At 37.2% G+C, this 24,164-nt stretch overlaps 1 protein-coding gene across 2 annotated transcripts in view; it reads left to right on the top strand.

Moving 5' to 3' along the window:
* Nucleotides 1-24,164, top strand: part of DOCK4 (dedicator of cytokinesis 4) — a 3,006,016-nt gene that overhangs the window by 1,238,853 nt on the left and 1,742,999 nt on the right. For both annotated transcript variants that reach the window (XM_044088673.1, XM_044088674.1), the window contains exon 8: nucleotides 13,597-13,748. In XM_044088673.1, coding sequence (XP_043944608.1) covers nucleotides 13,597-13,748 — 152 coding nt within the window. The remainder of the gene's footprint in view (nucleotides 1-13,596; nucleotides 13,749-24,164) is intronic.

Genomic DNA, 24,164 nt, shown 5'->3' with positions numbered 1-24,164 from the left:
AAGAGGAATGAAGGTCAGCAGGACTAAGACAGAATATATGTGTGTGAATGAGAGGGAGGATAGAGGAATGGTGAGGATGCAGGGAGTAGAGGTGGCGAAGTTGGATGAGTTTAAGTACTTGGGATCAACAGTTCAGAGTAATGGTGAGTGTGGAAGAGAGGTGAAGAAGCGAGTACAGGCGGGATGGAGTGGGTGGAGAAGAGTATCAGGAGTGATTTGTGACAGACGAGTACCAGTAAAAGTGAAAGGGAAGGTCTACAAGAGGGAAGTGAGACCAGCTATGTTATATGAGTTGGAGACAGTGGCATTGACAAAAAGGTAGGAGTCGGAGCTTGATGTGGCAGAGTTGAAGATCTTAAGATTAGAACTGGTTGTGAAGAGGATGGACAGGATTAGGAATAAGTATATTAGAGGGTCAGCCAAGGTTGGGAGGTTTGGAGACGAAGCCAGAGAGGCAAGATTACGTTGGTTTGGACATGTGCTGAAGAGGAATGCAGAGTATATTGGATAAAAGATGCTAAGGATGAAGCTGCCAGGTAACAGGAAAAGAGGGAGGCCTAAGATAAGGTTTATGGATGTGGTGAGAGAGAACATGCAGGTGGTTGGTGTGACAGAGCAAGATGCAGAGGACAGGAAGAAATGGAAACAGTTGATCTGCTGTGGCGACCCTTAATGGCAGCAGCCAGAAGAAGAAGTGAAATATGACAGTACAAGAGCATCTGGACTTTTTTGGACTCTGTTGGACTTGTGGTGGACTCTAAAGCATAAGCCCTATTTTATGTCATTAATGTAGAGAAAAAATAGGAGAGGTGAAGAGGGTGGGAGAAAGTTAGCTCTAAGTAAAATAAATTTTTTTCTTAATAGTACTATTTTTATAGTGTATGATTTTCTTTGTATGCTATAAAGTTTTCTCAGTTACTTTTAAGTGTGAAAATAACAACAGGTACTGTCAAACAAAAGCCCAAACTAGAGAGACAGATGAAGACAGAAAATTTATTTGAAGCACTTTTCGTTAGCTTAATAAGCTAACTTCTTCAGAAACAGAACAACAAATTCATTATCAGGTTCAAATAAATAACATACCATACATCATGTGCTACTAATGAAATGAAATCCACCACTTACATTTAAAGGTACCTACATCATAAAATCACAAACATACAAAAGTCAGTTGCCTTAAAAACTATGACTGCTAAAAGCAAAATCAGGGAAACTGTATTTAAACACATCAAAAGTAGAAAATATGCTAAATAAAATATGCACAATACCTAAAAATATAAAAGTATAAAAGTATGTGCTTCAACATTATAAAACATGAATAATGTTAAATATCAACATCAGCGTTTCAAGCTTTTCAATTTTAACACACTGCTGATAGAGCAAGTGTCATTAAGCCCTGGAAAATTATAAGCATTAAGCTTAATCTGACATTGTAATTCAAGCTCCTCGAGCCTTAATGGTGCTGGACCCCCTCTTTGATCCTAATTAACATGGTCAATAACTGTGTATCTAAAACTATGGTCATTATACTGTTGAACATGTTTGCTTAAAGCATTCTCTAATTTTAGTTTACTGATAGCATATTGATGCTCATATATCCTTTTGCAAAGGCGCCGCTCCATTTTGCCCACATAAAATGCTGGGCATCTCTGGCACTTCACTATGTAAACCACCATTTTAGTATTACAATTGAACCTACCTTTAAATTTAATATTATAATCATTGACCATCAAAGAATATACATTATCCACAAATTTACAATCTTGGCATTTAAACATCCCAGTAATTTTAGGAGGGGTTAAAAATTGTCGTTCAAGTAAATTTTTCAGGTTATAACCCTTCCTGTAAATAACATTTGGTCTTTTGCCCATCTTAACATGGATTTTAGAGTTAGTACGAAGCAGGCCCCAGTTCTTCTTAATGATATCTACACAAAATTGACTATGTATATTAAATGTAGTTATAAAGCTAGGGGTAGACTGCTCTTTACTATCTATATTCACTTCTAACATATTCACAGAGGTATTAGTAACTTCAATAGATGTAATTTTGATATGTAATAAAGGTTGGTAAATGCCATTAAGTCTTTTAAAATTAACTTCACGAATCAAGTCATCCAAAGGATTAACCGGATAACCTCTATGTAAAAACATAGATTTTAAGACTTGGCATTCTTCCATAAAATCATTGTCCTGACTGAAATTTGGGCAGCTCTCACCAATTGGCCTTTAATAACCGAGCGCTTCTGATGGTAAAAGTGGCAGCTTGTAAAATGTAAAAATGAATTGGAATATGTTCTTTTTCTATAAATTGTGGCTACAAGACTGCCTTCTGCTCTATTTTTAGATAACCAAACATCTAAAAAAGCTATAGCCTCTGTATGAAAAGTAGCAGTAAAGTGCAGAAAATGTGTAGAATCATTAAATGCTTGTACATTGGTGTTACTAATGTCATTATCCCCCTTAAGAAGAATGAAAATATCATCCAGATAACGAGTATAGTATATTATCTGATCTTTAATAGTGGGGTTATCAAATACATATTCAGTTTCCCAGTAAGTAATTTCCAGGAATTATACTTGAAAAAGCCCGTTATAAACGGGTGAAAGCGCTTGTGTTGGAGTTCGTTTTGATGAATAAAGATTCTTATCCTGTGTTGGAGTTCGTTTTGATGAATAAAGATTCTTATCCTACTACTTTGTTTATCGTTTTGTCGTAACAATTTTCAGAATCACTGGTACAGCTGTTACAACCCTAAGGAGGTGGAATACAAGAATTTTACTTATTGCACTTGCTGAAATTTTATTATAACATCCAAGGGTGAAGATTTTTGGTCTACACGCTTTTCGCTGTAATTTCCAGGTTGGCTGTACTGGCACCACATGGAGAGCCCATTGCTACCCCAACTCTTTGTAGGTAGAACTTATCACCAAACATGAAGAAATTATTATACAATATAATTTCCAATAGTTCATTGACCAAAGAAATCTCACTGGCAGGGGCCCCTTTCTTCCTCAATAAAAGGCTGACCCATTCCATTCCCAAATCTTGTGGGATAGAGGTATATAGATCTTTTACATCCACTGTAAGGAAATTATAACTCATGTTAAACTCTAAAGTATCCAAACACTGAAGAAATGACCATGAGTCCTTACAGATTTGACCTTCCATACTAACATATTTTTGCAAAATAGAATCGACAACTTTTGCGCAAGGATATGTCTTTGGAATGCCAAAGATACATGGGTATTTAGGATAAAGGGTGAACATATAGTTATAAATATTTTTTTCAATTCTCCTTTCCATAAACATCTCTTCTAAGTTAGATTTTATAGAAAGATGAGCACCGTTAACTTCTGATCTAGAGCTCTGCACATAAGCTGGACTATCAAGGAGTGAATTCATCCTTTCTACAAAGTCAAGGCAGTTGAAGACCGCAAGCCCACCACCCTTATCTGGTTTGCAAATAATGATATCCTGCGATTTAATGTACTCCAAACATTTTTGTTCATATTTGCTGACACTATTATCCCCACTAGTACATTGCCTACTGTTTAATAGCTGTCTAAAATCAAGTTCACATAATTGCTCAAATACTTGCAACAGTGGGTGCAATGGTGGATTAAATGTACTTGTGATATAAAATTGGTCCACATTAGGCATTCCAGAATTTGTTCCCATTATTAATGTAAAATTTAACTTTCTAGTGAATGTTTTAAGGTCAATTATAGTCTTCACCAAATTGAATTTTTGAACCGGAACATATGAATAACCTTTAGCTAGGAAGTCAACAATGTCCGGCGGAATAACCTCCATAGAAAAGTTATAAACTTTAAAGTCACCTGTCTGGTTAGTAATAATTACAGGCTTAACATTGTTTTCTTCCTCATTCAGTACACAGTCATCATATACATTCAAATCCACTAAATCAACACTAGAGTTCTCATCTTCCTCGAGTATTGCTAAACTGTCAGTACTCAAGTCTTGTGCTTGTTGAATTTGCGGTGAAAATTTTTTGACTGTGAATTGTTCCGCTGTTTGGGTCTGGCACCCATCTTGTTGACCATAGAAAAATTGCCATTTTTGTTATGAGTTAGATTACTGTCCTTACCATTACCATGGTAAAGATGTTGAAGTCTCTCACTCCTCCTTAATTCAGACTGAAAGTCTATCATCAATCTGTGAATTAATTGTAAATTGATTTGTGCCATTTGATTGTACCCTGGGAGAATCTCTTTGTTGCTGATTCCGAGACCCAGCATTATTAGTTTGTGCCACTAAATTAGGAACAAAAGGTTCTTGCCAAACTTGAGCTGGTGGGGGTGCTGGGTATGCGATACCATCCCTATAAGCCTTAACATCCCGATCCAGTTTTTTAATTTTATTACTTTTCAATTTGGCTAGGTACTGGTCTATGCTGGAGAAAACACGTGCATAGTCATATTTATACCTAAAAAATTCCACATCAATTTTAATACTGTTATCAAGTTCAGTGACTTTTGCACTAAGCAAATTTGACCCATATATTATAATGCTTAATCATAAGTTCCAATAAGTCAAAGCCTTGTCGGTCAAATAAAGCTAGTAGGTCTTTATGAAAGTCAGAGTCAGTGGCCAGGCCAATAGGAAACTGATGGTGCCTTAAGCTCTTCTTAAACTAAATTAAACTTTATGTGATAAACATTCACAAAAATAAGAAATTTCTAGCTGAAGTTTCTTAAGCTTAACCAAGTAAATGTCTAGCGATTTAAGTTTAGACAAAATATCATAAACAGGATTGTTATTATTGTTACCGCTATCATCCTGTTGGCTTGCAGAGGTGGTGGATATAATATTAGAGAAGGTAAACTCTTCAGACAACCATTTGTTGATTTCTGGTAATCCAGTAACATCATGTGCCACAAGAGGAGGTCCATTAAGCCCTGATACAGTATGATGTAGTGGCACTCCACTCGCTGCTGCTGTAGGTCCCAAAATTTGTACGGTAGTAGCAACAGTGTTACCGCTCGAAGTAACATTGCTTCCGGTGGAAATAGCCACAGCCGGGGTATTTATTCTATTGTTCCCGGCTATATTAGAACAAGGCATGGTTGTTGTTGTTATCGAGCCAACTTGACCTTGAATAAAAATTAAATTATTCATGGCTCTTACAGCCCCTGCGTTCACAACCAACATCTCCTGGTCGCCTGAACATACCGGAGGTGAAGTAATAGAGTGCATCTGAGCTGGGACGGGTAACACTTCTCGTAACTCTTTATGTTCAGAATCCAAATGGTCAAGACGCTGGCAAATGGTTTCAATTTTGGTTAAAATCAAGTCCATGACATTATTATTCACTAGAGGGTTCACGGTTGTGGGTGTTTCATTCTCCACACTGTCACATCCTCTCAAAATCAGGTGTAGCACTAGGTTCGAAATTAGAGTTCACCACAGTACCAGACTCCATCACAAACTCAGAAAAAACAAGCAGTAAAACTGAAAATAACAACAGGTACTGTCGAACAAAAGCCCGAACTAGCGAGACAGATGAAGACAGAAAATTTATTTGAAGTGCTTTTCTTTAGCTTAATAAGCTGACTTCTTCAGAAACAGAACAACAAATGTATTATCGGGTTCAAATAAATAGCATACCATACATCATGTGCTACTAATCTTCACTCAAAGAAGTGAATATAGATAGTAAAGACCAGTCTACTCCTAGCTTTATAACTACGTTTAATATACATAGTCAATTTTGTGTAGATATCATTAAGAAGAACTGGGGCCTGTTTTGTACAATCTCTAACATCCATGCTAAGATGGGCAAAAGACCAAATGTTATTTACAGGAAGGGTTATAACCTGAAAAATTTACTTGAACGTCAATTTTTAACCCCTCCTAAAATTACTGGGATGTTTAAATGCCAAGATTGTAAATTTTGTAAATTTGTGGATAATATATATTCTTTGATGGTCAATGATTATAATATTAAATTTAAAGTTAGGTTCAATTGTAATACTAAAATAGTGGTTTACATAGCGAAGTGCCAGAGATGCCCAGCATTTTATGTGGGCAAAACGGAGCGGCGCCTTCGCGAAAGGATATCTGAGTATCAATATGCTATCGGTAAACTAAAATTAGAGAATGCTTTAGCCAAACATGTTCAACAGTATAATGACCATAGTTTTAGATACACAGTTATTGACCATGTCAATTTGGATAAAAGAGGGGGTCCAGCACCATTAAGGCTCGAGGAGCTTGAATTACAATGGCAGATTAAGCTTAATGCTTATAATTTTCCAGGGCTTAATGACACTTGCTCTATCAGCAGTGTGTTAAAATTGAAAAGCTTGAAATGCTATTTATCATTATTCATGTTTTATAATGTTGAAGCACATACTTTTATACTTTTATATTTTTAGGAATTGTGCATATCTTATTTAGCATATTTTCTACTTTTGATGTGTTTAAATACAGTTTCCCTGATTTTGCTTTTAGCAGTCATAGTTTTTAAGGCAACTGACTTTTGTATGTTTGTGATTTCATGATGTAGGTACCTTTAAATGTAAGTGGCGGGTTTCATTTGATTAGTAGCACATGATGTATGGTATGTTATTTATTTGAACCTGATAATGCATTTGTTGTTCTGTTTCTGAAAAAGTTAGCTTATTAAGCTAACGAAAAGCGCTTCAAATAAATTTTCTGTCTTCATCTATCTCGCTAGTTCAGGCTTTTGTTCGACAGTACCTGCTGTTATTTTCATAGTTTTACTACTTTTAAGTGTAATGGGGATACTGTTGTAAACAAGTGCTCCTGTTTTTTTTTTTTTCTTTCTCTTTTTTACCACTTCTCAGTTTCTTGTGGTTCATTTTTAAGAAATGTAGGCACTGCAACATAAAAAACGAAAAAAGAAAGAAAGAAAAGTCTGGTTAAAAGAGCATGAGAAAAGAAAAATTAATTTGATTTTTCTCATTCTTTCATGTGGGGTTGACTGGATTGGGGTCCCTGACTTGATCTAGTAACAAGCTTTAAAAGAAAGCAAGTAAATAAAAAAGAATATTGAATATTATAAGGCTTATTTTTCCTAGCAAAGAAGTTCATGCTTGTTAACAGTTCTGTATCGGGTCCTCTTGTCTCCATGGAGACAATCTGTTAAAGAGAAATTGGCTACAATATGATAAAAATAAACTGGCTAGAAAAAAAAAAGAGAAATTGGCTAGGAGATCATGTTCTTTGAAAGCATTCATGTGTTTTCCCAGTTGGGAGAGATATAAAGATAAGACAAAACCAGTCAGCACTTAAATGAAACAAAGGCTGCACCATGTGTTTTAGCATGGATAACCTTTCTTTTAGGTTAAAACAAGTTTGTGAGTGTGGCTGTCAATTTGGGGCATTTGTTCCTATTAGGATGGTAAAACTTCAATATTTGAAGATGTACATAGTTTTGTGTGTTAATATTACGTTAACAGGTTTTAGGGAGTTAGTGGAGGTGTTTTTTGAGGTATTTCAATTAAAAAAAAAAGTTTTGTAAGATGTGACATAGGCTCAAATGGATATGACAAGATGCAGATGTTTAAAAGTTCAACCTACCAAACAGTGAATTCATGTAACACAAAAGCTGGAACTAGACTTTTAACAAAAACTGTTCTACATAAAAGGTGGGAATAATAACTTTTTAATACAATGGTGCTTTCTGTAATGTTTTTAAATGACAATGGTCTCACAGTTAAATGCAAAAAACAGAGAGTAGTAAATTATATTAAAACTGTAGAGTGCAAATAGCTATGCTACAGGAGACATACTTGGAAAGAACTGAACATGTGAATAGATGGTATTCCTGCGGATGTTTGGAAACTAGGAGGGGGAAACTGATAAAGATCTTGAAGGTTTTGTTTAACAATGTTTTAAGAGGAGGAAAAGTGCCAACATCCTGGAAGAAAGTAGTTGTAGATGTAATACCTAAAGATGGTAAATATTCATCAGATTCAGCTTCATACAGGCCCATTTCAGTATTAAACCATGAATATAAACTGTTTGTCTATAATGGATAAAAGAATGACAGAAATGATGCCAAAATTAATAGATATTAATCAATGTGGTTTTATGTAGGGAAGGCAAACATTTGACAACATCAACAGAACATTGATCGACCAGAGGAAAACAGAATGCAAGAAAATACCACTGTTGTTGGGGGGTCTTGATGCAGAAAAAGCATTTGACAGAGTAAGCTGGGACTTTATTAACAGGGCAATTGAAGCATTTGCATTCCCTGATAAAATTATAAGGTTAATTAGGAGGATATATCACTAATTAGAGGCAACAATTAAAATGGGATGGTTCCTCTCTGATAATTTCTGTTTGAGCAGAGGAACCAGTCAAGGGTCTCCTCTATTCTCTTTGTTATTTGCATTATATTTAGAACCACTGGCAAGTAAAATAAGGGACTCAGAAATTCAGGGGTATAATTGGTAGGGTAGTTAAAAAAAGGCTGGACCAATTTGCAGATATTATTTTATACAAAACCAGAAAAGGACATTACATTGTTGTGGAACATTTTGAGACAGTTTCAGATCTTTTCAGGATACAAAATTAATGAAGCTAAAATAAAGGCAATAATGGTAAATTATGTACCACACAGAAATTGGTTCAGCAATATCCATATATAAAGAACAAGTTAAAATGAAGTATTTAGGAGTATGGCTTAAAAATTATTCCAGTGTAACAGCTAAGGATATGTGGGAAGAGACTAAACAAAATATAATGCAAAAACTGAAAAAAATGGAAGTTCTTTTGTATGGATATGGATAGTAAGATACAAGCAGTTAAAATGTTGAGTCTCTTTAATCTTATACACAGGTTAGGTATATTTTTATCAATCAGAGGAAAAGCTGTGGATAGCAATTAATAAAGAGCTGAAGGATTTTATCTGGGAGGTGAAGATGGCAAGGGTCAAGTGGAATAAGCTGATTCTTCCAATAGATCAAGGTGGATTGGGATTACCCAATTTGAATGGGGTATTTTGGAGTAACACAGTTAAGGCTCCTATACATAGCAGAAGCAGAAACCTATAATTCATAGTGGGAAGGGAAGATGATGACACAGGTAGGAATCTCAGGAAACATGGAGCATTTTCATTGAAATATTGTGATGCAAATAAACAAGCTGTGTTGCCAGTGGATGCCACTCAAACTAATGTAAGAGCTAGGATCTTCTGAGAAAATAGACCAGTTGCCTATGGGTCAAGAGCATCTACATAGAATCACAAAAATTCTACTGGAAGATAGAACTGATAATTGTACTATATGGAGAGATATTCCATTAATAATACTTGTGACAAAATCAGTACAGTAGAGACAGATTATAAACACTTACAAAGCACATTCAGAAAGTGTTTGTTCAAGGTACCTTTAAGATTACTGAACATGTTGTGCTTACTCTTAAAAACTTGCTAGTGAAATGAAGACCAGGCAAGGCACTACATGTAGCAAATATTTTGTGCAGAAAAATGTTTAAGAGATCCGAAATAAGATTTGCTAGAAGATTAATTTGAAATTATTTCTGTAATACTGCAGTTATTTGCGACAGAGGAAACATTAAAGACTTTCCATTATACAACGACCTCCATTAATATTCTAAAATGTGCACGCTGATTGGTCAGCATGCATGTTGTAAATCAGAGTTATACTAATGGAAAAAGGTCCAGTCGCCCAGACTTTTTCCATTAGTATAACTCTTTTTTTAAAGCAACGGAGAACACAAGATATCCGTTGCTTTTTACACACTGTCTCGCTATGTTAAATGAGTTTAACATAGCGAGACACTTTGTAAAAAGCAATGGAGATCTTGCTTTCTCTGTTGCTTTTTTCAAAACTGTCTCTCTGTGTTAAATGTGTTTAACAAAATGAGACATCTTTAAAAAAAGCAACAGAGATTCTCCATTGCTTTTTTTAAAGCTGTCTCGCTATGTTAAATGCCTTTAACATAGCGAGACAGTTTGCAAAAAGCAACGGAGATCTTGCTTTCTCCATTGCTTTTGCCCACAGCTCTGATGTACTGCATAAGGATACGCATGCGCAGTACATCAGAACTTCCGCAGAATACCAGACAGCTGCGGAAGGGCAGCAAGGAGGCATTATACAATGCCATTATTTAAGAAAAGTAATTATTTTTTTTCTTAAATAATGTCATTGTATAATAGCAATAACCCACTTCTGGGTGTGGTAATGGTAGATTTACCCATGGTTGTCTTTGTTTGGCCACTCGGGCTTTGCCCTCGTGACCAAACCACACCAACCTTGGGTAAATCCAGCATTACCCACACCCAGGCATGGGTTATTGCTATATTATACACTGACTCTGACTTTGAAATACAGGTTCTAAATGAATGGTCAGTGAGGTGCTGAGAATAGCACAAATCATTAGTTAGAAAGGGAAGCTAGTCTTATGTTTCCTTTATAGGGAAATAAGCTGTGTCTACTGCTTAATGTACAAAGCTGAGAAGATTATTGTGCCTAAACAGTTAATAAGCCAGATCTTGAGAGAATGAGTCATGTCTTTGTGTAGTAAAATGCAATTAAAGAGAAAGATACATTATGTATTTGGCAGGAATTTCAACATGGACAACAAATATTATCAAAAGTTGAGGTATTTGAAATGGGTCTACTTTGACTCACCAAAGTAACACTTCACAGATTACTAGTTGGCCGACTCCACTTCACTGAAATGACTTCAAACCGAAAGAATGGACTGCCGAAATCCTTAACCTTTGAAAGGAACCACTTGACCACCATGGAAGAAACATCAGTGGACCACAACTAAACCCACCCAAGTAGGGGGGGGGGCTTCACCCCTACACCCCCCCCTACCTAAATATACCAACTATGAGATCACACTACATTGGAGAAAGAGCAAAGTTCATCCTGGTGGCCAAGTGGTTCCTTTCACAGGGAAAGGATTTCGGCAGTCCGTGCTTTCGGTTTAAAGCCATTTTGGTGAAATGGAGTTGGGCAGCTAGGAATTGGGGAAGTGTTATTTTGGTGAGTCAAAGCAGACCCATTTGAAATATATGCTGTGGCAGCTATCCCCAAGAAGACAGTGTTCTTACACTGCACTGTGTCATTCATGAAATGCAGTGAGCACAGACTTGTCCAAATTAAAATGAACAGTACTTGAGATATATGGATTATTTCTCTAACTGCCACAAATTGATCAAGCTAACAAACACAGAGAGAAGTGTGATAAGTCCACTGGAGTTTGTCGTTTCAAGATGAGATATAACTGAACCTCTCTTGACCTCAACATTTCACAATTCAAGAACACAGATATTTAGACAGTGTGAGTTCAAGTATCTGATTACAGATCTAAGATAAATGAGTGGACAAATGCAGAGAACTACTGAAACAGTGAAGTGACCGATGAAACAGAGCTTTAGCAGCAGTCATGTATATTGTCAGCTTGCATTTTTTGTGAGAGTCTTGGATTGGAGAATCATAGTCTTACTCCATTTCAGCTTCTGATGGGAAGAAAATTAAAAAGCCTGCTACTAAAACATTTATCTTTCTCTAATGCAATGAAATAAGATGCTAGAAAGAAATTGAAATGAGAATCACTGCTACTGCAAGTACTTTGAAAGTTTCTTGCAGTTGCATAGAGGAGACGGGGTTATGTATTATTCTGTTAGTGTTCTGGATCAGCATCCTGAAAATGCAGCAAGTGGTCACGGCTAAACTAAAATACTTTATGTTCAAACAACAGCAAACAAGATGTATATATATAAACAACAAAGACTATCAGTGAGTCCCAGCTCTACCTTCCAATAAAATTTATTTCGTTGAACAGTTCCTTCTCTAGCCAACAGCCTTTACAGAGTAATAAATTTTATTGGAAGGTAGAGCTGGGACTCACTGATAGTCTTTGTTGTTTATAAAATACTTTATGTTTCAAGGAGAAGATTGTCAGTTGGGCAGAGGATACTAAAGACATTTGTTTAATAATAGCAAGTCTAGTCCAGGGAAGTTGAGAGAGCATAATGGTATAAACATGTGCTAGAGTCTCGTGGAAAGATAGTCTTTACGTTGTGTCTTTTGTAGTGTCAGAGCACCTGGAACTGTTCCAAAGGGAAGGACAGTAGTTCAGGGAGAACAATCCTATTAAATATGGTAGATGTAGAAGACCAGTGAGGAAACCAGATGGTGTTTTAATAGTCTGAAAGCAGAATCATAATATTAAAAATGAGAAGTGGTGAGCCACCTCCATGATATAAAGGGATAAAGCTCTGCCTGTGAGACAGGTGACCTTAGCTTGATTAGTGACCCATGTGTATGTAAGAACTGACTGGGGAGGATTGGCATGAGTGGCCATTACCAGCTTATCCATCCTAGCGGAGGGGCAGTTCTGGTATGCCACAAAGCGTGACACTTAATGAGAGTACTAATTGTTACCCAGTGTAACTCAAGCCAGCTGAACTTGTGCTGTCATAATCTGATAAAGAATTATAAAGTTGAAGGGCACATAGCATGAGGATGCATGCTTCCCTTTGGGAAACAGAAATCACAGACTCAGAAGAGCTGCCTAGGGGATGGGGGCTGCTTTCATTGTGAGATGTTAGACTTCCCCTTAGGATCAGAAAGTTGGCCCCTACCTACAACCTGAAAATCAACATGGAATGGAGGGCTGATGGGGGTTCTTAGGCAGGCATGGATAGGGCATCTCTTGAGAATGCCTTATTTCTGCCTCCCTGAAATGAGTCGGTTGATAAGCTGAAGATAGAGGAGCCATCAAGCCATGTACTGGGGAGAGCAAAAAAAAAAAAGATTGACTCATAGAAATGTCTATGAAATGTGAGTAAAGTCATAATATAATGTGAAAAATCTTATGACAAGCTGATGAAGAATTTAAAAATTATCATTTTGTAGTAATACATAATTTATCATAGAATTAAAAAAAATACATTTTGTAAGTTGAAAAAAGTGAGATATAGTACACTGGGTATTAAGTTTAACTGTTGTACAGCTTACAGACTGGAAATGCATGCCATGTGCTACACCTTTTTTAAGAAGATAGTCATTGTAAAGACCACACAGAGACTGGTCAGATATCCCATTTGTTTAACTGAGAATCCCAAACAATATTTACAAATGTTGCCTTATGAGAGTAGGTATGTAATTTATGTGAAGTTGTGCAGAAGATTTTTAAACATGCTGAACTAAACAGGGGTACAATATCTGTTTACACAAGTAGTGGTAAACCTTGATGCCAACTGGGAGTTCCGTTGTGGTACATTATGTGAAGCATTTAAGACCGCTTTTTTCCATAAGATCAAGCATCAATCTTTCAATCGATGGCTATATTTGGAAGATAAATATGGATATTGGCCTGATATTTTCTAGTGTATTTCTCTCTTCCTTTCTCCTGGAGTTTTGTTACTCCACGTAATTTTATGTAGTGGCAATGAAAAACAGAAAAGCAGAAAGCCTCCTAAGACAGTGACGTTTTATAAGACATGATTTATAGAATGTTTAATTTCAACAGTTGTTATGGTACTTGAAAAGGTCAGATGTTGTATATGACTGCTTAGTTTACAGGTTGTGTTTTTTTCTTACATTAATGTTTGATACAGATGGAACATCGGCATCGAAAGAAGGATACACCTGCGGCAGCAAGCATTCATCATCTCTATGTACAGATGAAAAGTCTAATGTGTTCTAATCTGGGAGAGGAGTTGGAGGTGTTCTTTGCACTTTATGACAGTAGAGACAGTCGGATGGTCAGGTACTGCATTTTCTCATTATAACTGTACAAAGCAGGTCATATTATGAAAATTTGCTCACCTTCTCATGTGATATGCAGTCTTGTGATCTAAGAGCGGGACCCATCCGGTATGAATCATTGATTCAGATGATCCTCTTTACCAGATAGAGTTCTTAATGTTTCCTCAGATACTACCATGCTTTGGGGTGTGTGGCTGGTGCCAGTTCACACCGTGGCATGGTGTGTTTGTTATATAACTGTGCTTAGTCCCTGCGTTTGCCATTCCTTTGTTTGCCGCTCACACATTTTGGATGTTGATGAGATGCAAGTCAGGGAAATGTTTCTCTGTTCAAAGCGTAGAAGCAGATCAACAAAGTGCTTCTGTGGCTATCAAATTATTAATCAAAACCTGCACTGGCATTGCCTCTGCCATTTTGGAGAGGAACACAACACAAAGTGCTGCCATTAAGTGGAAATGTCTGAACTCTGTGATTCACAGGTGCCAGCATGTACTACCTTATTATCAGGAGGATTGTGTTGATTGACAATAGGGTCTACCACCCCCACCCCTCACAGGTCTTCCAGCAGCATCATAAAGGCTTTGACTCTGAGAATGGGCTATAGCCTTGCAAATTTGGAGACAAGTTTGTTGTCAGAATGATTCTACAGTCAGTGCAGATTTCATTCTTTTCTAGTAAGAGTTTGAGTCCATACTGAGCATCCAGAGAAGGTGGATTTTCACTTTCCACTCCTGGGGGTACATTCATGGATGCAGGAACCATGTAGCTTCTGACTGTTCACCCGGAGCTGACTGCTGACAAAATCGATCCCTGGGACCATTCAGTAGGGTCACCTAGCCTCACATTTTGGGCAATTGAGACTTACAGCTCACTCCTAGGCTCTCCTGTCTACTTTGCAAACCTTCACTAAGCATTATTGTGTTTGCTTTGACTGAAGGAGTCAAACCTCCTTTAGTGCCTGGGTGTTTCAGAATTTAACCTTCTAATTTTGGAGTCTGGTCCACCATATGGCTCATTCACCCTGGAGGATTTTCTGTCTGCAGTTTAGGACCATCATTGACCCATTAAGATGGGTCCCCACAGTTAAATATAACAGGGATGTTCTTTTATCATATTGCTAGCTGAAACATAATTGCTCTTTCAGTTGATCTGTGATGAACCTGTCTTTCATAGGTGTCTAAAGCCCACTCAATGTCTTTCTGTAGTCTGATTGTCCTTCTGGGCACTCTGTAGTTACTTGTAAGCTTTTATATTATTTATTAGCAGTGAAGGTGTCAGTTTTTCATTTCTTTAATTTTTCTTTATTTGAGGGTAGTATACTTGATAGTGACAGGAGGCAAACTAGCAGGTTCATGTTGTCTGTGTATGTTTTATGGTATTCCCTGGCACTGGATGCATGTATCCCCATGCCCAATAGTTACTGGGAAAAATTCTGAACTGTGATTGGTAGAGAAGATGAGCTCTCTACGTCACCCATCAAGGATCATGTTCTTGAGTTCAACTGTCACTGCAAGAAGAAATCATCTTTAGTTTACTTTTTGTTGTTCCAGACAAAACAGCTGAGGAACAGTAATTAAATATTATTGCTGTCCTCCTCTGCTCTTAAGAACATGGACGGAGATAGAGTATGATAATTTCTTCAAATAAGACAACAGATATTAATAAGGAAACTAGGTCACCTCTTCAGTAAATATTTTTATTTCTTAGCGTGTGTATCGTGTACGTGTTGTGACTGGTTTGAGAAATGAATGACTACTTCTGCATTTCTCTGTTTCTGGTGTCTTCTCAGTTCCGTATTTGATCCTAAGAACAGCGGGCTTGTGTTTGTGACATAAAACCCTTCTCAGCTTGGATGAGGGTTTTTACTTGTGTGTTACTGTGTATAGTATTCATGAAAAACAAAAGATTTATGAAAAAATCAGATCTGATATAGATTCTTGATTTCTTTCTTAGCCCTTTCTTTTCCATACTGTATCTTGTTATGAAGCCTTACATTTTGAAGCGAATAAAAGATGATACAGGCTTTCTTTTTCACACCAGTAGTGCCCCTGGGGCTTTTGTCATATGTGAGCTGTAACAGCTAATCTTTGCCTACCAAATTTATATTTTAACCATTTTCTGCCTAGGCAGAAAGCCTACAGATAATTTTTGTTGTGATTCATAAAGTAGGACCTTATCAGAAGTATGATTTTTACTTTTCTGTAGCAATTTTATCTGCTGCAAATTCAGCCTTACCAAGACAGTTTGGAGTACAAGTGATTCAAATGTTTAATATCTAACACTGAATTAACTTTTTTTTTTATGATAATATGAGTCATATTTTGTTTGCGTTCGGTTAGAAAAGCATGACTGCTGTGATTCATTTCCTCTGAAAAAAGTTGCGACTGGTATTTCACAATGATGCAGCATTGTTTCCAGATGTGCCACATTTGTATTGGGATAAAAACAGCTGCAAAACAAAAATGTTATGAATGTGCTTGAAATGCAGACAATTGAAACTTGAGATTGTTTCCTAGAACTGTACCATGTGTGCTATTGCTGTCATATAACTGGGGGGGGGTGCAAAGTGTAACGTTGTGTACATGCCTTTAATTAATGTAGCAGAAGCAGGTGCATCTCAATTTCCTCCAAATTTTTCTTCTTTTTTTTTTTTTTTTAAGTTCGGTTCTATACGCAATATTTGCAGTGCATGTATTATTCTTTTTAAAAGACATTTTTACCAAGTAGCCCAATGAGTGAGTGATTTGAATTAATTTATTTATTTACATTTGTTTACCGGGTATTGTTCGGCTGGTCCAGGAGCCCGTTTTTAGCAGAGACCTGGGGAGAAAAGCTCCAACATGTTATTCACTGAAAAACTTTTGGTAGCTTGTAGGGTTGCTGTGAAAGCTGCATTGAGAACATTTGTTGGATGAAAAGTTGAAGCCCCATGCTAAGTTAAGCATCTCAGGTAATGTTGATCAAGCCATGCTGCTTTCATGAAAGTTGATAAAATCTAGTACAGGACCATCTCTTATGGGTATATATATATATATATATATATATATATATATATATATATATATATATATATAGACATGCACACATTTATGTTGGTGTCTTTTTTTTCCATTCGAACTTGCTGAGCCATTTTTACCTCCAGGAATTGGTTAAAATTTGCCAGAAGATGTCATTAATATAACCATTTTATGACATTCCATTATTATTTTTCTTTTTGTTTATATAGATCCTGAAGACCTCTTGTTAAGTTTACAGCTTTACCACATCACTTCCTTGGAGATAGTGCCAGTGTTTTGCATGCTCTGTTTATTTCTGCTGTTTACTGATTTATGTTTGTTACCTTTCATCCGTGTATCAGTTATTGCTCGACAGTAAGCAGAACAGTACAGTGCACCAAGCCTTGCTTGGGTGAAGCTTAACCTGTCCTGGGATGTTTGAGACTGAGACACACGTTTCATTCCATAGCCCTGGTGACAGACCTCATTTGGAATTGTATCCAGTTAAATTCACAGTTTGTTAAATTTGGTGTCCATTGTGTAGAATGACAGTTCCACTAAGATTCCTCCAGTTACAAAAGGATAAGTCCAGCCAGTCAAAAATTACCATAGATGAACAAAATAACAAAGATGTATATTTTGCAGGGAAAAGGCAAGCCCTTCTGTGCCTCCCCTCTTTATTTCAAAATGTTAATTGTCAAATGGCCACAGAGAGAGGTGAAGCCAAGCCCCCCACCCCCCACCCCCAAACTATGAGTAACTTAACAGCATTATAATATAAGCAGTTTTGGAAATAATTATTTGTAATAAAGAGCAGTCACTGATTTGTATCTTGTCCAGATGTGACTAAAAAGTTGCAGCTTTATCCACCTCATACTCAGCCACTAATAGGGAAACCCACACTGACTCTGTTCTTCTATGCTGGCTTTAAGGCATCTGTATGACAAGGTTTGCATTTGTTTAGAATCTGTAGAACATACCTCATTCTCTGAGTTGGTGTCTGCCATCACTTATTTTGCTCACTATGTTAATGTGTGTGTATGTAGGCAGCTGTGATAGTAAGTAGAATCCTCCTATCTGTGGGAAAAGGAGTTTTGACCTTGTTTAAGGTGTATTTCATATACTAGAAAACATTAGATTCCCAAGTGTCAATTGTATTTAGGTACTTAAATTGCTGTTCCCAGCTTTTACCCTTGCTGAAAACTAAAAGTGAAGTTTCTTGTACAGTTTTACACTAAGCTAGCTAACTTGTTAGCCAACAGTTTCTATGAAAACTTCATTCCCCTGTCCCCATCATATGTACTCCATGACATCCCTACCACCTGTCCCCTGCCTTATATCTCTAAATTGCAGGTTGCAAATGCCATCTCTAAGGCCAAAAACACAGCATCTATGGGACCTGATAACATCTAGGTTGTGTCCTACATGGGCTCCAACAAGAATTAGCAACACCATTGGGTACTCAATTCAGTCATAGTCTAAGCACCAGCCTTGTCCCAGCTGAATGAAAAACAGCCACTGTATCACCATGCACAAATATGGTGCTTCCACTGACCTGGGAACTATAGACCTATTAGCCCATTTAGCCTTATCTGCAAGGCCATAGGGTAAATCATCATGGACCTTACTGACAAAGATATAGGTTATCTCCAAACACTTGACCCTACTCAGTTTGGATTTGTCAAAGGGAGATCATGTCTGTTAAACATGGTGGACTTCTTAGAGATAGTCACCAAGTCCCTGGATGAGGGGAAATCCATGCATGCAGCCTACCTAGACTTAGCCAAGGCTTTTGACACTATTCTGCACTCAGGCATCATTGGCATACTCATCCAGCTAAATATCAACCATTATATCATTGGATGGGTCTCTAACCGGCTCACTGATGGAACCCATATAGTCAAAATAGGGGAATCCAGCTCCAACAGCAGACCTGGTGTTCCACAGGGATCTGTCTTTGGATCTCTACTGTTTGAAATCTACTTCTCCGGAGTACAAGCAAAAACTAAAGGTCTGTGTCTGGCAAAATTTGCTGATGACTGCAAACTAGGAGTGGTCATAGAATCTCCAAACGATGTCAACTTCCTACAAAAGTTCTTACACAAACAAATGATTGGTGCTAAAGTCATGGCCATAAACTCAATGCAAAAACTGTATCATCATCCCTTTGGTAAGAGCAATGTTCTTGCTAATTACCACATCAGTAGCAATGCCCTAAGTACACAGTCAGTGGTGAGAGTCCTGGGCACACAGGTTGACAGCAACCTTACCTTTGATCACCATGTCTCCACAGTGGTAAGAAGGGTATTCTATATTGCTCATCTCATAAATAAGGGCATTGTCTCCAGAAAAAAAGAAGTTATAATCTCCCTGTAGTCTTCCCTCATCAGGTCAATAATTGAGTAAAACTCCCCTTTTAGTATGTATCTTTTCAAGCACCTGCATCAATTGGAGAGACCACAAAGGTTCCTCACAAGAAAAATTCAAGGTCTTCAGCATCTGTCCTATGTGGATCATCTGAAATCACTGTCACTTTATTCTGTTTCATACAGACTACTCAGAGGTGATCTCTGCCTTGCATATAAGGCAATCTCTGACCCTGCTTTATTGGAAATGCTGCATATCCGCAAGTCAAATGGTACATGGGTTCCTTGGTCTAAAGAACTTAACCTGGTGTGTGACATTAATAGAACCTGCTGGATGGACAGATTCATCTCCCAAAGGTTATCACACCTTTGGAAGAGACTCCCACTTCATGTCAAATAGAGCACCTCATTGGCCCTCTTCGTACTCAGTCTGGAAGTCGGATGGGTAACCGTAAACTCACCCTGGGGGTTCCACCTGTATTCCTCTTGCACAGGGACTATAGGTGCTCATCGTGGAAATAAAGGTAGAACTTGGCTAGGCTTGTAAAGGCCCTAGAGCCATTAGCCTAGTAACTTCCTATGATCTTATAATCCTAAGAATAGACTGTAGGACACCGTTATAATACAGTGGAGTGTTGAATCTTTCTGTGTTGAGTGTAACAAAATATACTAGCATAACGCTGTTCTTGTCTAGGACACACTCATGATATCTTTTGCTCAGTCCTTGCCCTATAATTATAATTCATATTAATTTCATAATATTTAACTGTATAAATTAGATATCTTCTAGTTTTCAGGTGTAAGAAATGCAGAACGTTGTCATTGTCACATGCAGTGATTCTCTCAGGTGCATCAGACACTGATGCCATATAGCATGCTGCAAGAATTCCAAGTGCTTCCATTGTTATATCATCATAGATCACTTGTGCTACACTGTCACATGCAGTGATTCTCTCAGGTGCATCAGACACTGATGTCATATAGCATGCTGCAAGAATTCCAAGTGCTTCCATTGTTATATCATGATAGATCACTTGTGCTACACTGCTACCAGGTAAACCATCCTGTAGTTATCATATAGCAGTCTTTAGTAATGCTTTTCCCCCAGCCAAGGGGTTTTCTTTCTGTTTTCTACATAAACTGTATCTTAATCCTGGGTCCTAAAAACCCCTTGTCTGGTCTCTTTCTTCTGGCTTCATCATAGACTGCAGTCTCTTAATTGTAACCCTTCAGAGTTAGAGAGCTTCCTGTCTTCTGTTTCCATCTTATTATATGCTACTTGTCTGCTAATGCTGGCTGTTAGCACAGTAACATTCTCATTTGATCTGCTTTCAAGCTGATGTACATTCCACAGTCCCGGCTACCCCTATAGTTGCTACAGAAATCATCAGCCCTTTAAAAGGCTAAGGACATGTTGGACTTCCAACATGGCTACACACACTGAATAAAGCTTAATCTCAGCTCTCCCAGTGTGAAAACAGAAACGCAGAACAGAGAGACAATGAATTTGTCTTTTTGGGTAAAATTCAATTACTGACTAGTAAGTATACTGCCTGTTTGCTGGCAAAGAAGCACTTTAGAGATCTTGAAAAAAAATCAACCACAAAAGATGAGGAGAAAACACTAGCTGTGAAGAATCCAGAACCTGTTCAGAAAAAAAGCAGTTTAAGCTCCAGCTTTGGTGCAAGACATTACTTCTAGTAATCTAGAGGAAAAAATACGTTAAATGCACTCAGAGCTGATAAAATAAACAAAACACTGAAGGAGTATATGAACTCAAATAACAAAAGGCTGGAAAAATGGAAGAAGCTTTAAACAGATATTCAAATATCTGCAAAAATCAGAGGTCAAAATGAAGAAAAGTCTGACTGAATATGAGACTGCACAAGAAGAGATGCTTCAAAAAATGGTAGAATTAGAGGACAGAGCATGTAGGGAAACCCTGAGATTTTCTGCTGTACCAAAGAACTTGGAAGGAACAGACTGCATTTATTTTTATGAAGGCACAAATAAGCAACTGGACTAGTATTCCATATCAGGTGTCATTAATTGAAAGGGCACATTGTGTGCAGCAGGAGCTCTGAAAGAGCTGCATATTATTCCCAGCATACAAAAATTGGGCTAGGGTAGACAGGATTTTTATTTTACAGGATCATGTGCATTTAATTGAAAGTTTTGATATGCATCTGATAATTTTTTCAGATTATGAGCTAATAATAACTAAAGTAAAAATGACACTTCCCCAGTTATCTGTGAAACAAAGTGGAATTTAAATAATGGGTAGTGGAAATTATTTGGAAGTTATTAGGAAAAATAAAAATCTCTAAAGAAAATATAGCTAGGAAGTGGGATAAAATAAAAGTGGAATTTAAAAATATGTCCAAAATAAAAGAAAAAAAGAGATACGGTTAGGAAGCAACAAGAATAATTTAGAGGGACTGACAAAGGATAAAGTATTGTAGAACAGAAGGAATTTCTCAGAACAAGAAGAGGTGCAAACACAGAGTGCAAAAGAGAAGATAAGGGACTACCTTGATAATATACATGAGCTTAGAAAGATGGCTGTTAAGCAACTGCTTTTTGATAATTACCCCAGAGGACAAAACTTTTAACATAAAGACTCAGGCAACAGAAAATTGAAGGGATTGTTACCAAGCTTGTGAGCCTATAACAAGGAAAATAACCAGAGATCATGCATAGGTGTCAGATATATTTTGGAAATGTTATGAAAATATTTATAAAGCAGAGAATTGCGGAAATCATGGAAAAGTACAAATGGAGATGTTTATGGAAGAATTAAATATGCCAAGGTTAGAGGTGGGCGAGGTTGAGGTATTAACAGTTAATATAGGAGAGGAGATAAAAATGGTAATGTATAACCAATCTACAGGAACGTCTCCATGACTAGATGGTATTCCTGTCTACGTTTGGAAGCTAAGAGAGAAGAAAGTGATAAAGATCTGGATGTTTTGTTTAACAGTATATTAAAAAGGAGAAGAAGCACCAACATCCTGGAAGAAAGCAGTGGTAGTTGTAATACCTAAAGAGGGTAAAGACCCATCAGATCCAGCTTCATACAGGGCCATTTTTATTCTAAACCATGATTACAATGTCCTCATGTCTGTAGTGACTATAAGAATGGCAAATGTGATGCCAAAATTGATAGATATAGATCAGTGTTGTTTTGTAGAGGGGAGGAAACATTTAACAGCATTAATAGAACATTGATGAATGAGAGGTAAGCAGAATGTAAGAAAATACCATTGTTGTTTGTGGGTCTTGGTACAGAGAAAGTATTTGACAAAGTAATCTGGGATTTTATGGGTAGGACAATGGAAGCATTTGCATTCCCTGGTGCAGTAATAATGTTAATTAGGAGGATGTATGAGTGACTAGAGGTGAACATTAAAGTGGGAGGGTTCCTCTGTGACAAGTTGTGTTTGAACAGAGGAACCAGCAGGGGTGTTATCTTTTTCCTTTGTTGTTTGTGTTCGATTTGGAACCATTGGCAAAGAAAATATGGAAATCCGAAATTCAGGGATGTAATTGGTATGGTAATCAAGTAAAGTTGGCTTTATTTCCAGATGATATTGTTTTTGATGATAAAATGAAGTACTTAGGAGTATGGGTTAAAAGGATTCATTCATGGCAGCTAAGGATTTGTGGAAGAGACTAAACACGAGATAATACAAAAACTGACAAATTGGAAGCTCTGTTTTATGGATCTGGATAGCAAGATGCAAGCAGTGAAAAAGGTTTTACTCCCTTTAGTTTTTATACATAGGTCAAGAAGTTGTAGATAGAAATTAATAAAGTGTTAAAAGAATTTTATCTGGGAGGGGAAGAGGGCAAGAGTTGTGTGTGATAAGCTGATCCTTCCACTAGAACAAGGTAGTTTGGAATTACCTGATTTGAAGGGGTATTTCAGAGCTACGCAGTCAAGGTTCCCACAGATAGCACCTGCAGAAAGCTATAATTCAAGGTGGAAAGGGATAATGACGAAACAGGAGAAGCTCAAGTAATAAGGAGAGAATAGGATTTTGGATGCAGATCCTTAAGGAGAATAACAATATCTGTACAGAATAGTATATTCGTAAAGTAGCAGAACGTATTCTAAGAACTAAGCCAGCACAGAAGTGGAGAAAGGAGATTCTGCTGATGGGAATGATTACTTTTAGGGGTACAGAGAATAGGCAAGAGATGGCTGAAATTTATTGGGGAAAAGTGACAAAAAGAACCAAGGTTTTGGAAGCAAATAATAAGAGAGGGAAATGTAATAGAATGGGAACATGCCACAAATACATTTGGACAGCAGGTAGAGATTGCCTTCCCTATAAGGGATTGATATCAGAGCACAGGCAGAGAAAAAGGAATTCAGGGATCCTAAGTGAAAGATCACTTTTTAGTAGAATCTAGAACAGAAGTTGCTGCTAAAAAGATTTAATTAGCAGGGCATAGAAAATATTGCATGATAAATATATGAATCTATCAGAAGAGGTTAGAAAGGATTGGGAATAAAGACTGCATAAGCAAACAGCAAAGAAACAATGAGAGGATATACATGTGGCTCCCAAATATGCAACCTTGTCTAGAAGATTTAGGATGTTTGCTTGGAAGTGTTTGCAGAGGTATTTTCAGACTCCAAGAATTTTTCCCTCAGGTAGATTGCAAATGTTGAAGGTATGATGGGAAAGAAAGAAGTAACTGGGAGCATATTTTTGTGAGTGTAATGAGTTGACAGACTTTAAAAATTCCCCGCAGACTATGCTGTTAGAGATACTAGTGAGCAAATTGGAGTCACTAAGGTAATGATTTTTTGAGCTGTGATACAGAATTGGAATTGTCTAGACATAGTAAGGCTTTGTTGCATTTACTTCTGGTGGCTGCCAAAAAAGTGATTACTAGAAAAAAGAAATTGAAGTTTAAACCAGACAATTCATGAATATTGTAACAGAGACAATGGAACTGGTATCATTAGAAAAGGGTAAGAGAAAACTGGATAGAAAGAAATGTTGACCATGAGGAGAATATATGCAGAATAATGTTTTGGATGAG

The sequence above is a fragment of the Protopterus annectens genome, chromosome 11.part0 (genome assembly GCF_019279795.1).
Source record: "Protopterus annectens isolate FY-2018-M chromosome 11.part0, PAN1.0, whole genome shotgun sequence".
Classification (NCBI taxonomy): Eukaryota; Metazoa; Chordata; order Ceratodontiformes; family Protopteridae; genus Protopterus; species Protopterus annectens.
Note: the sequence above shows the minus strand (reverse complement) of the source record. Positions and strands in the feature narration are given on the sequence as shown.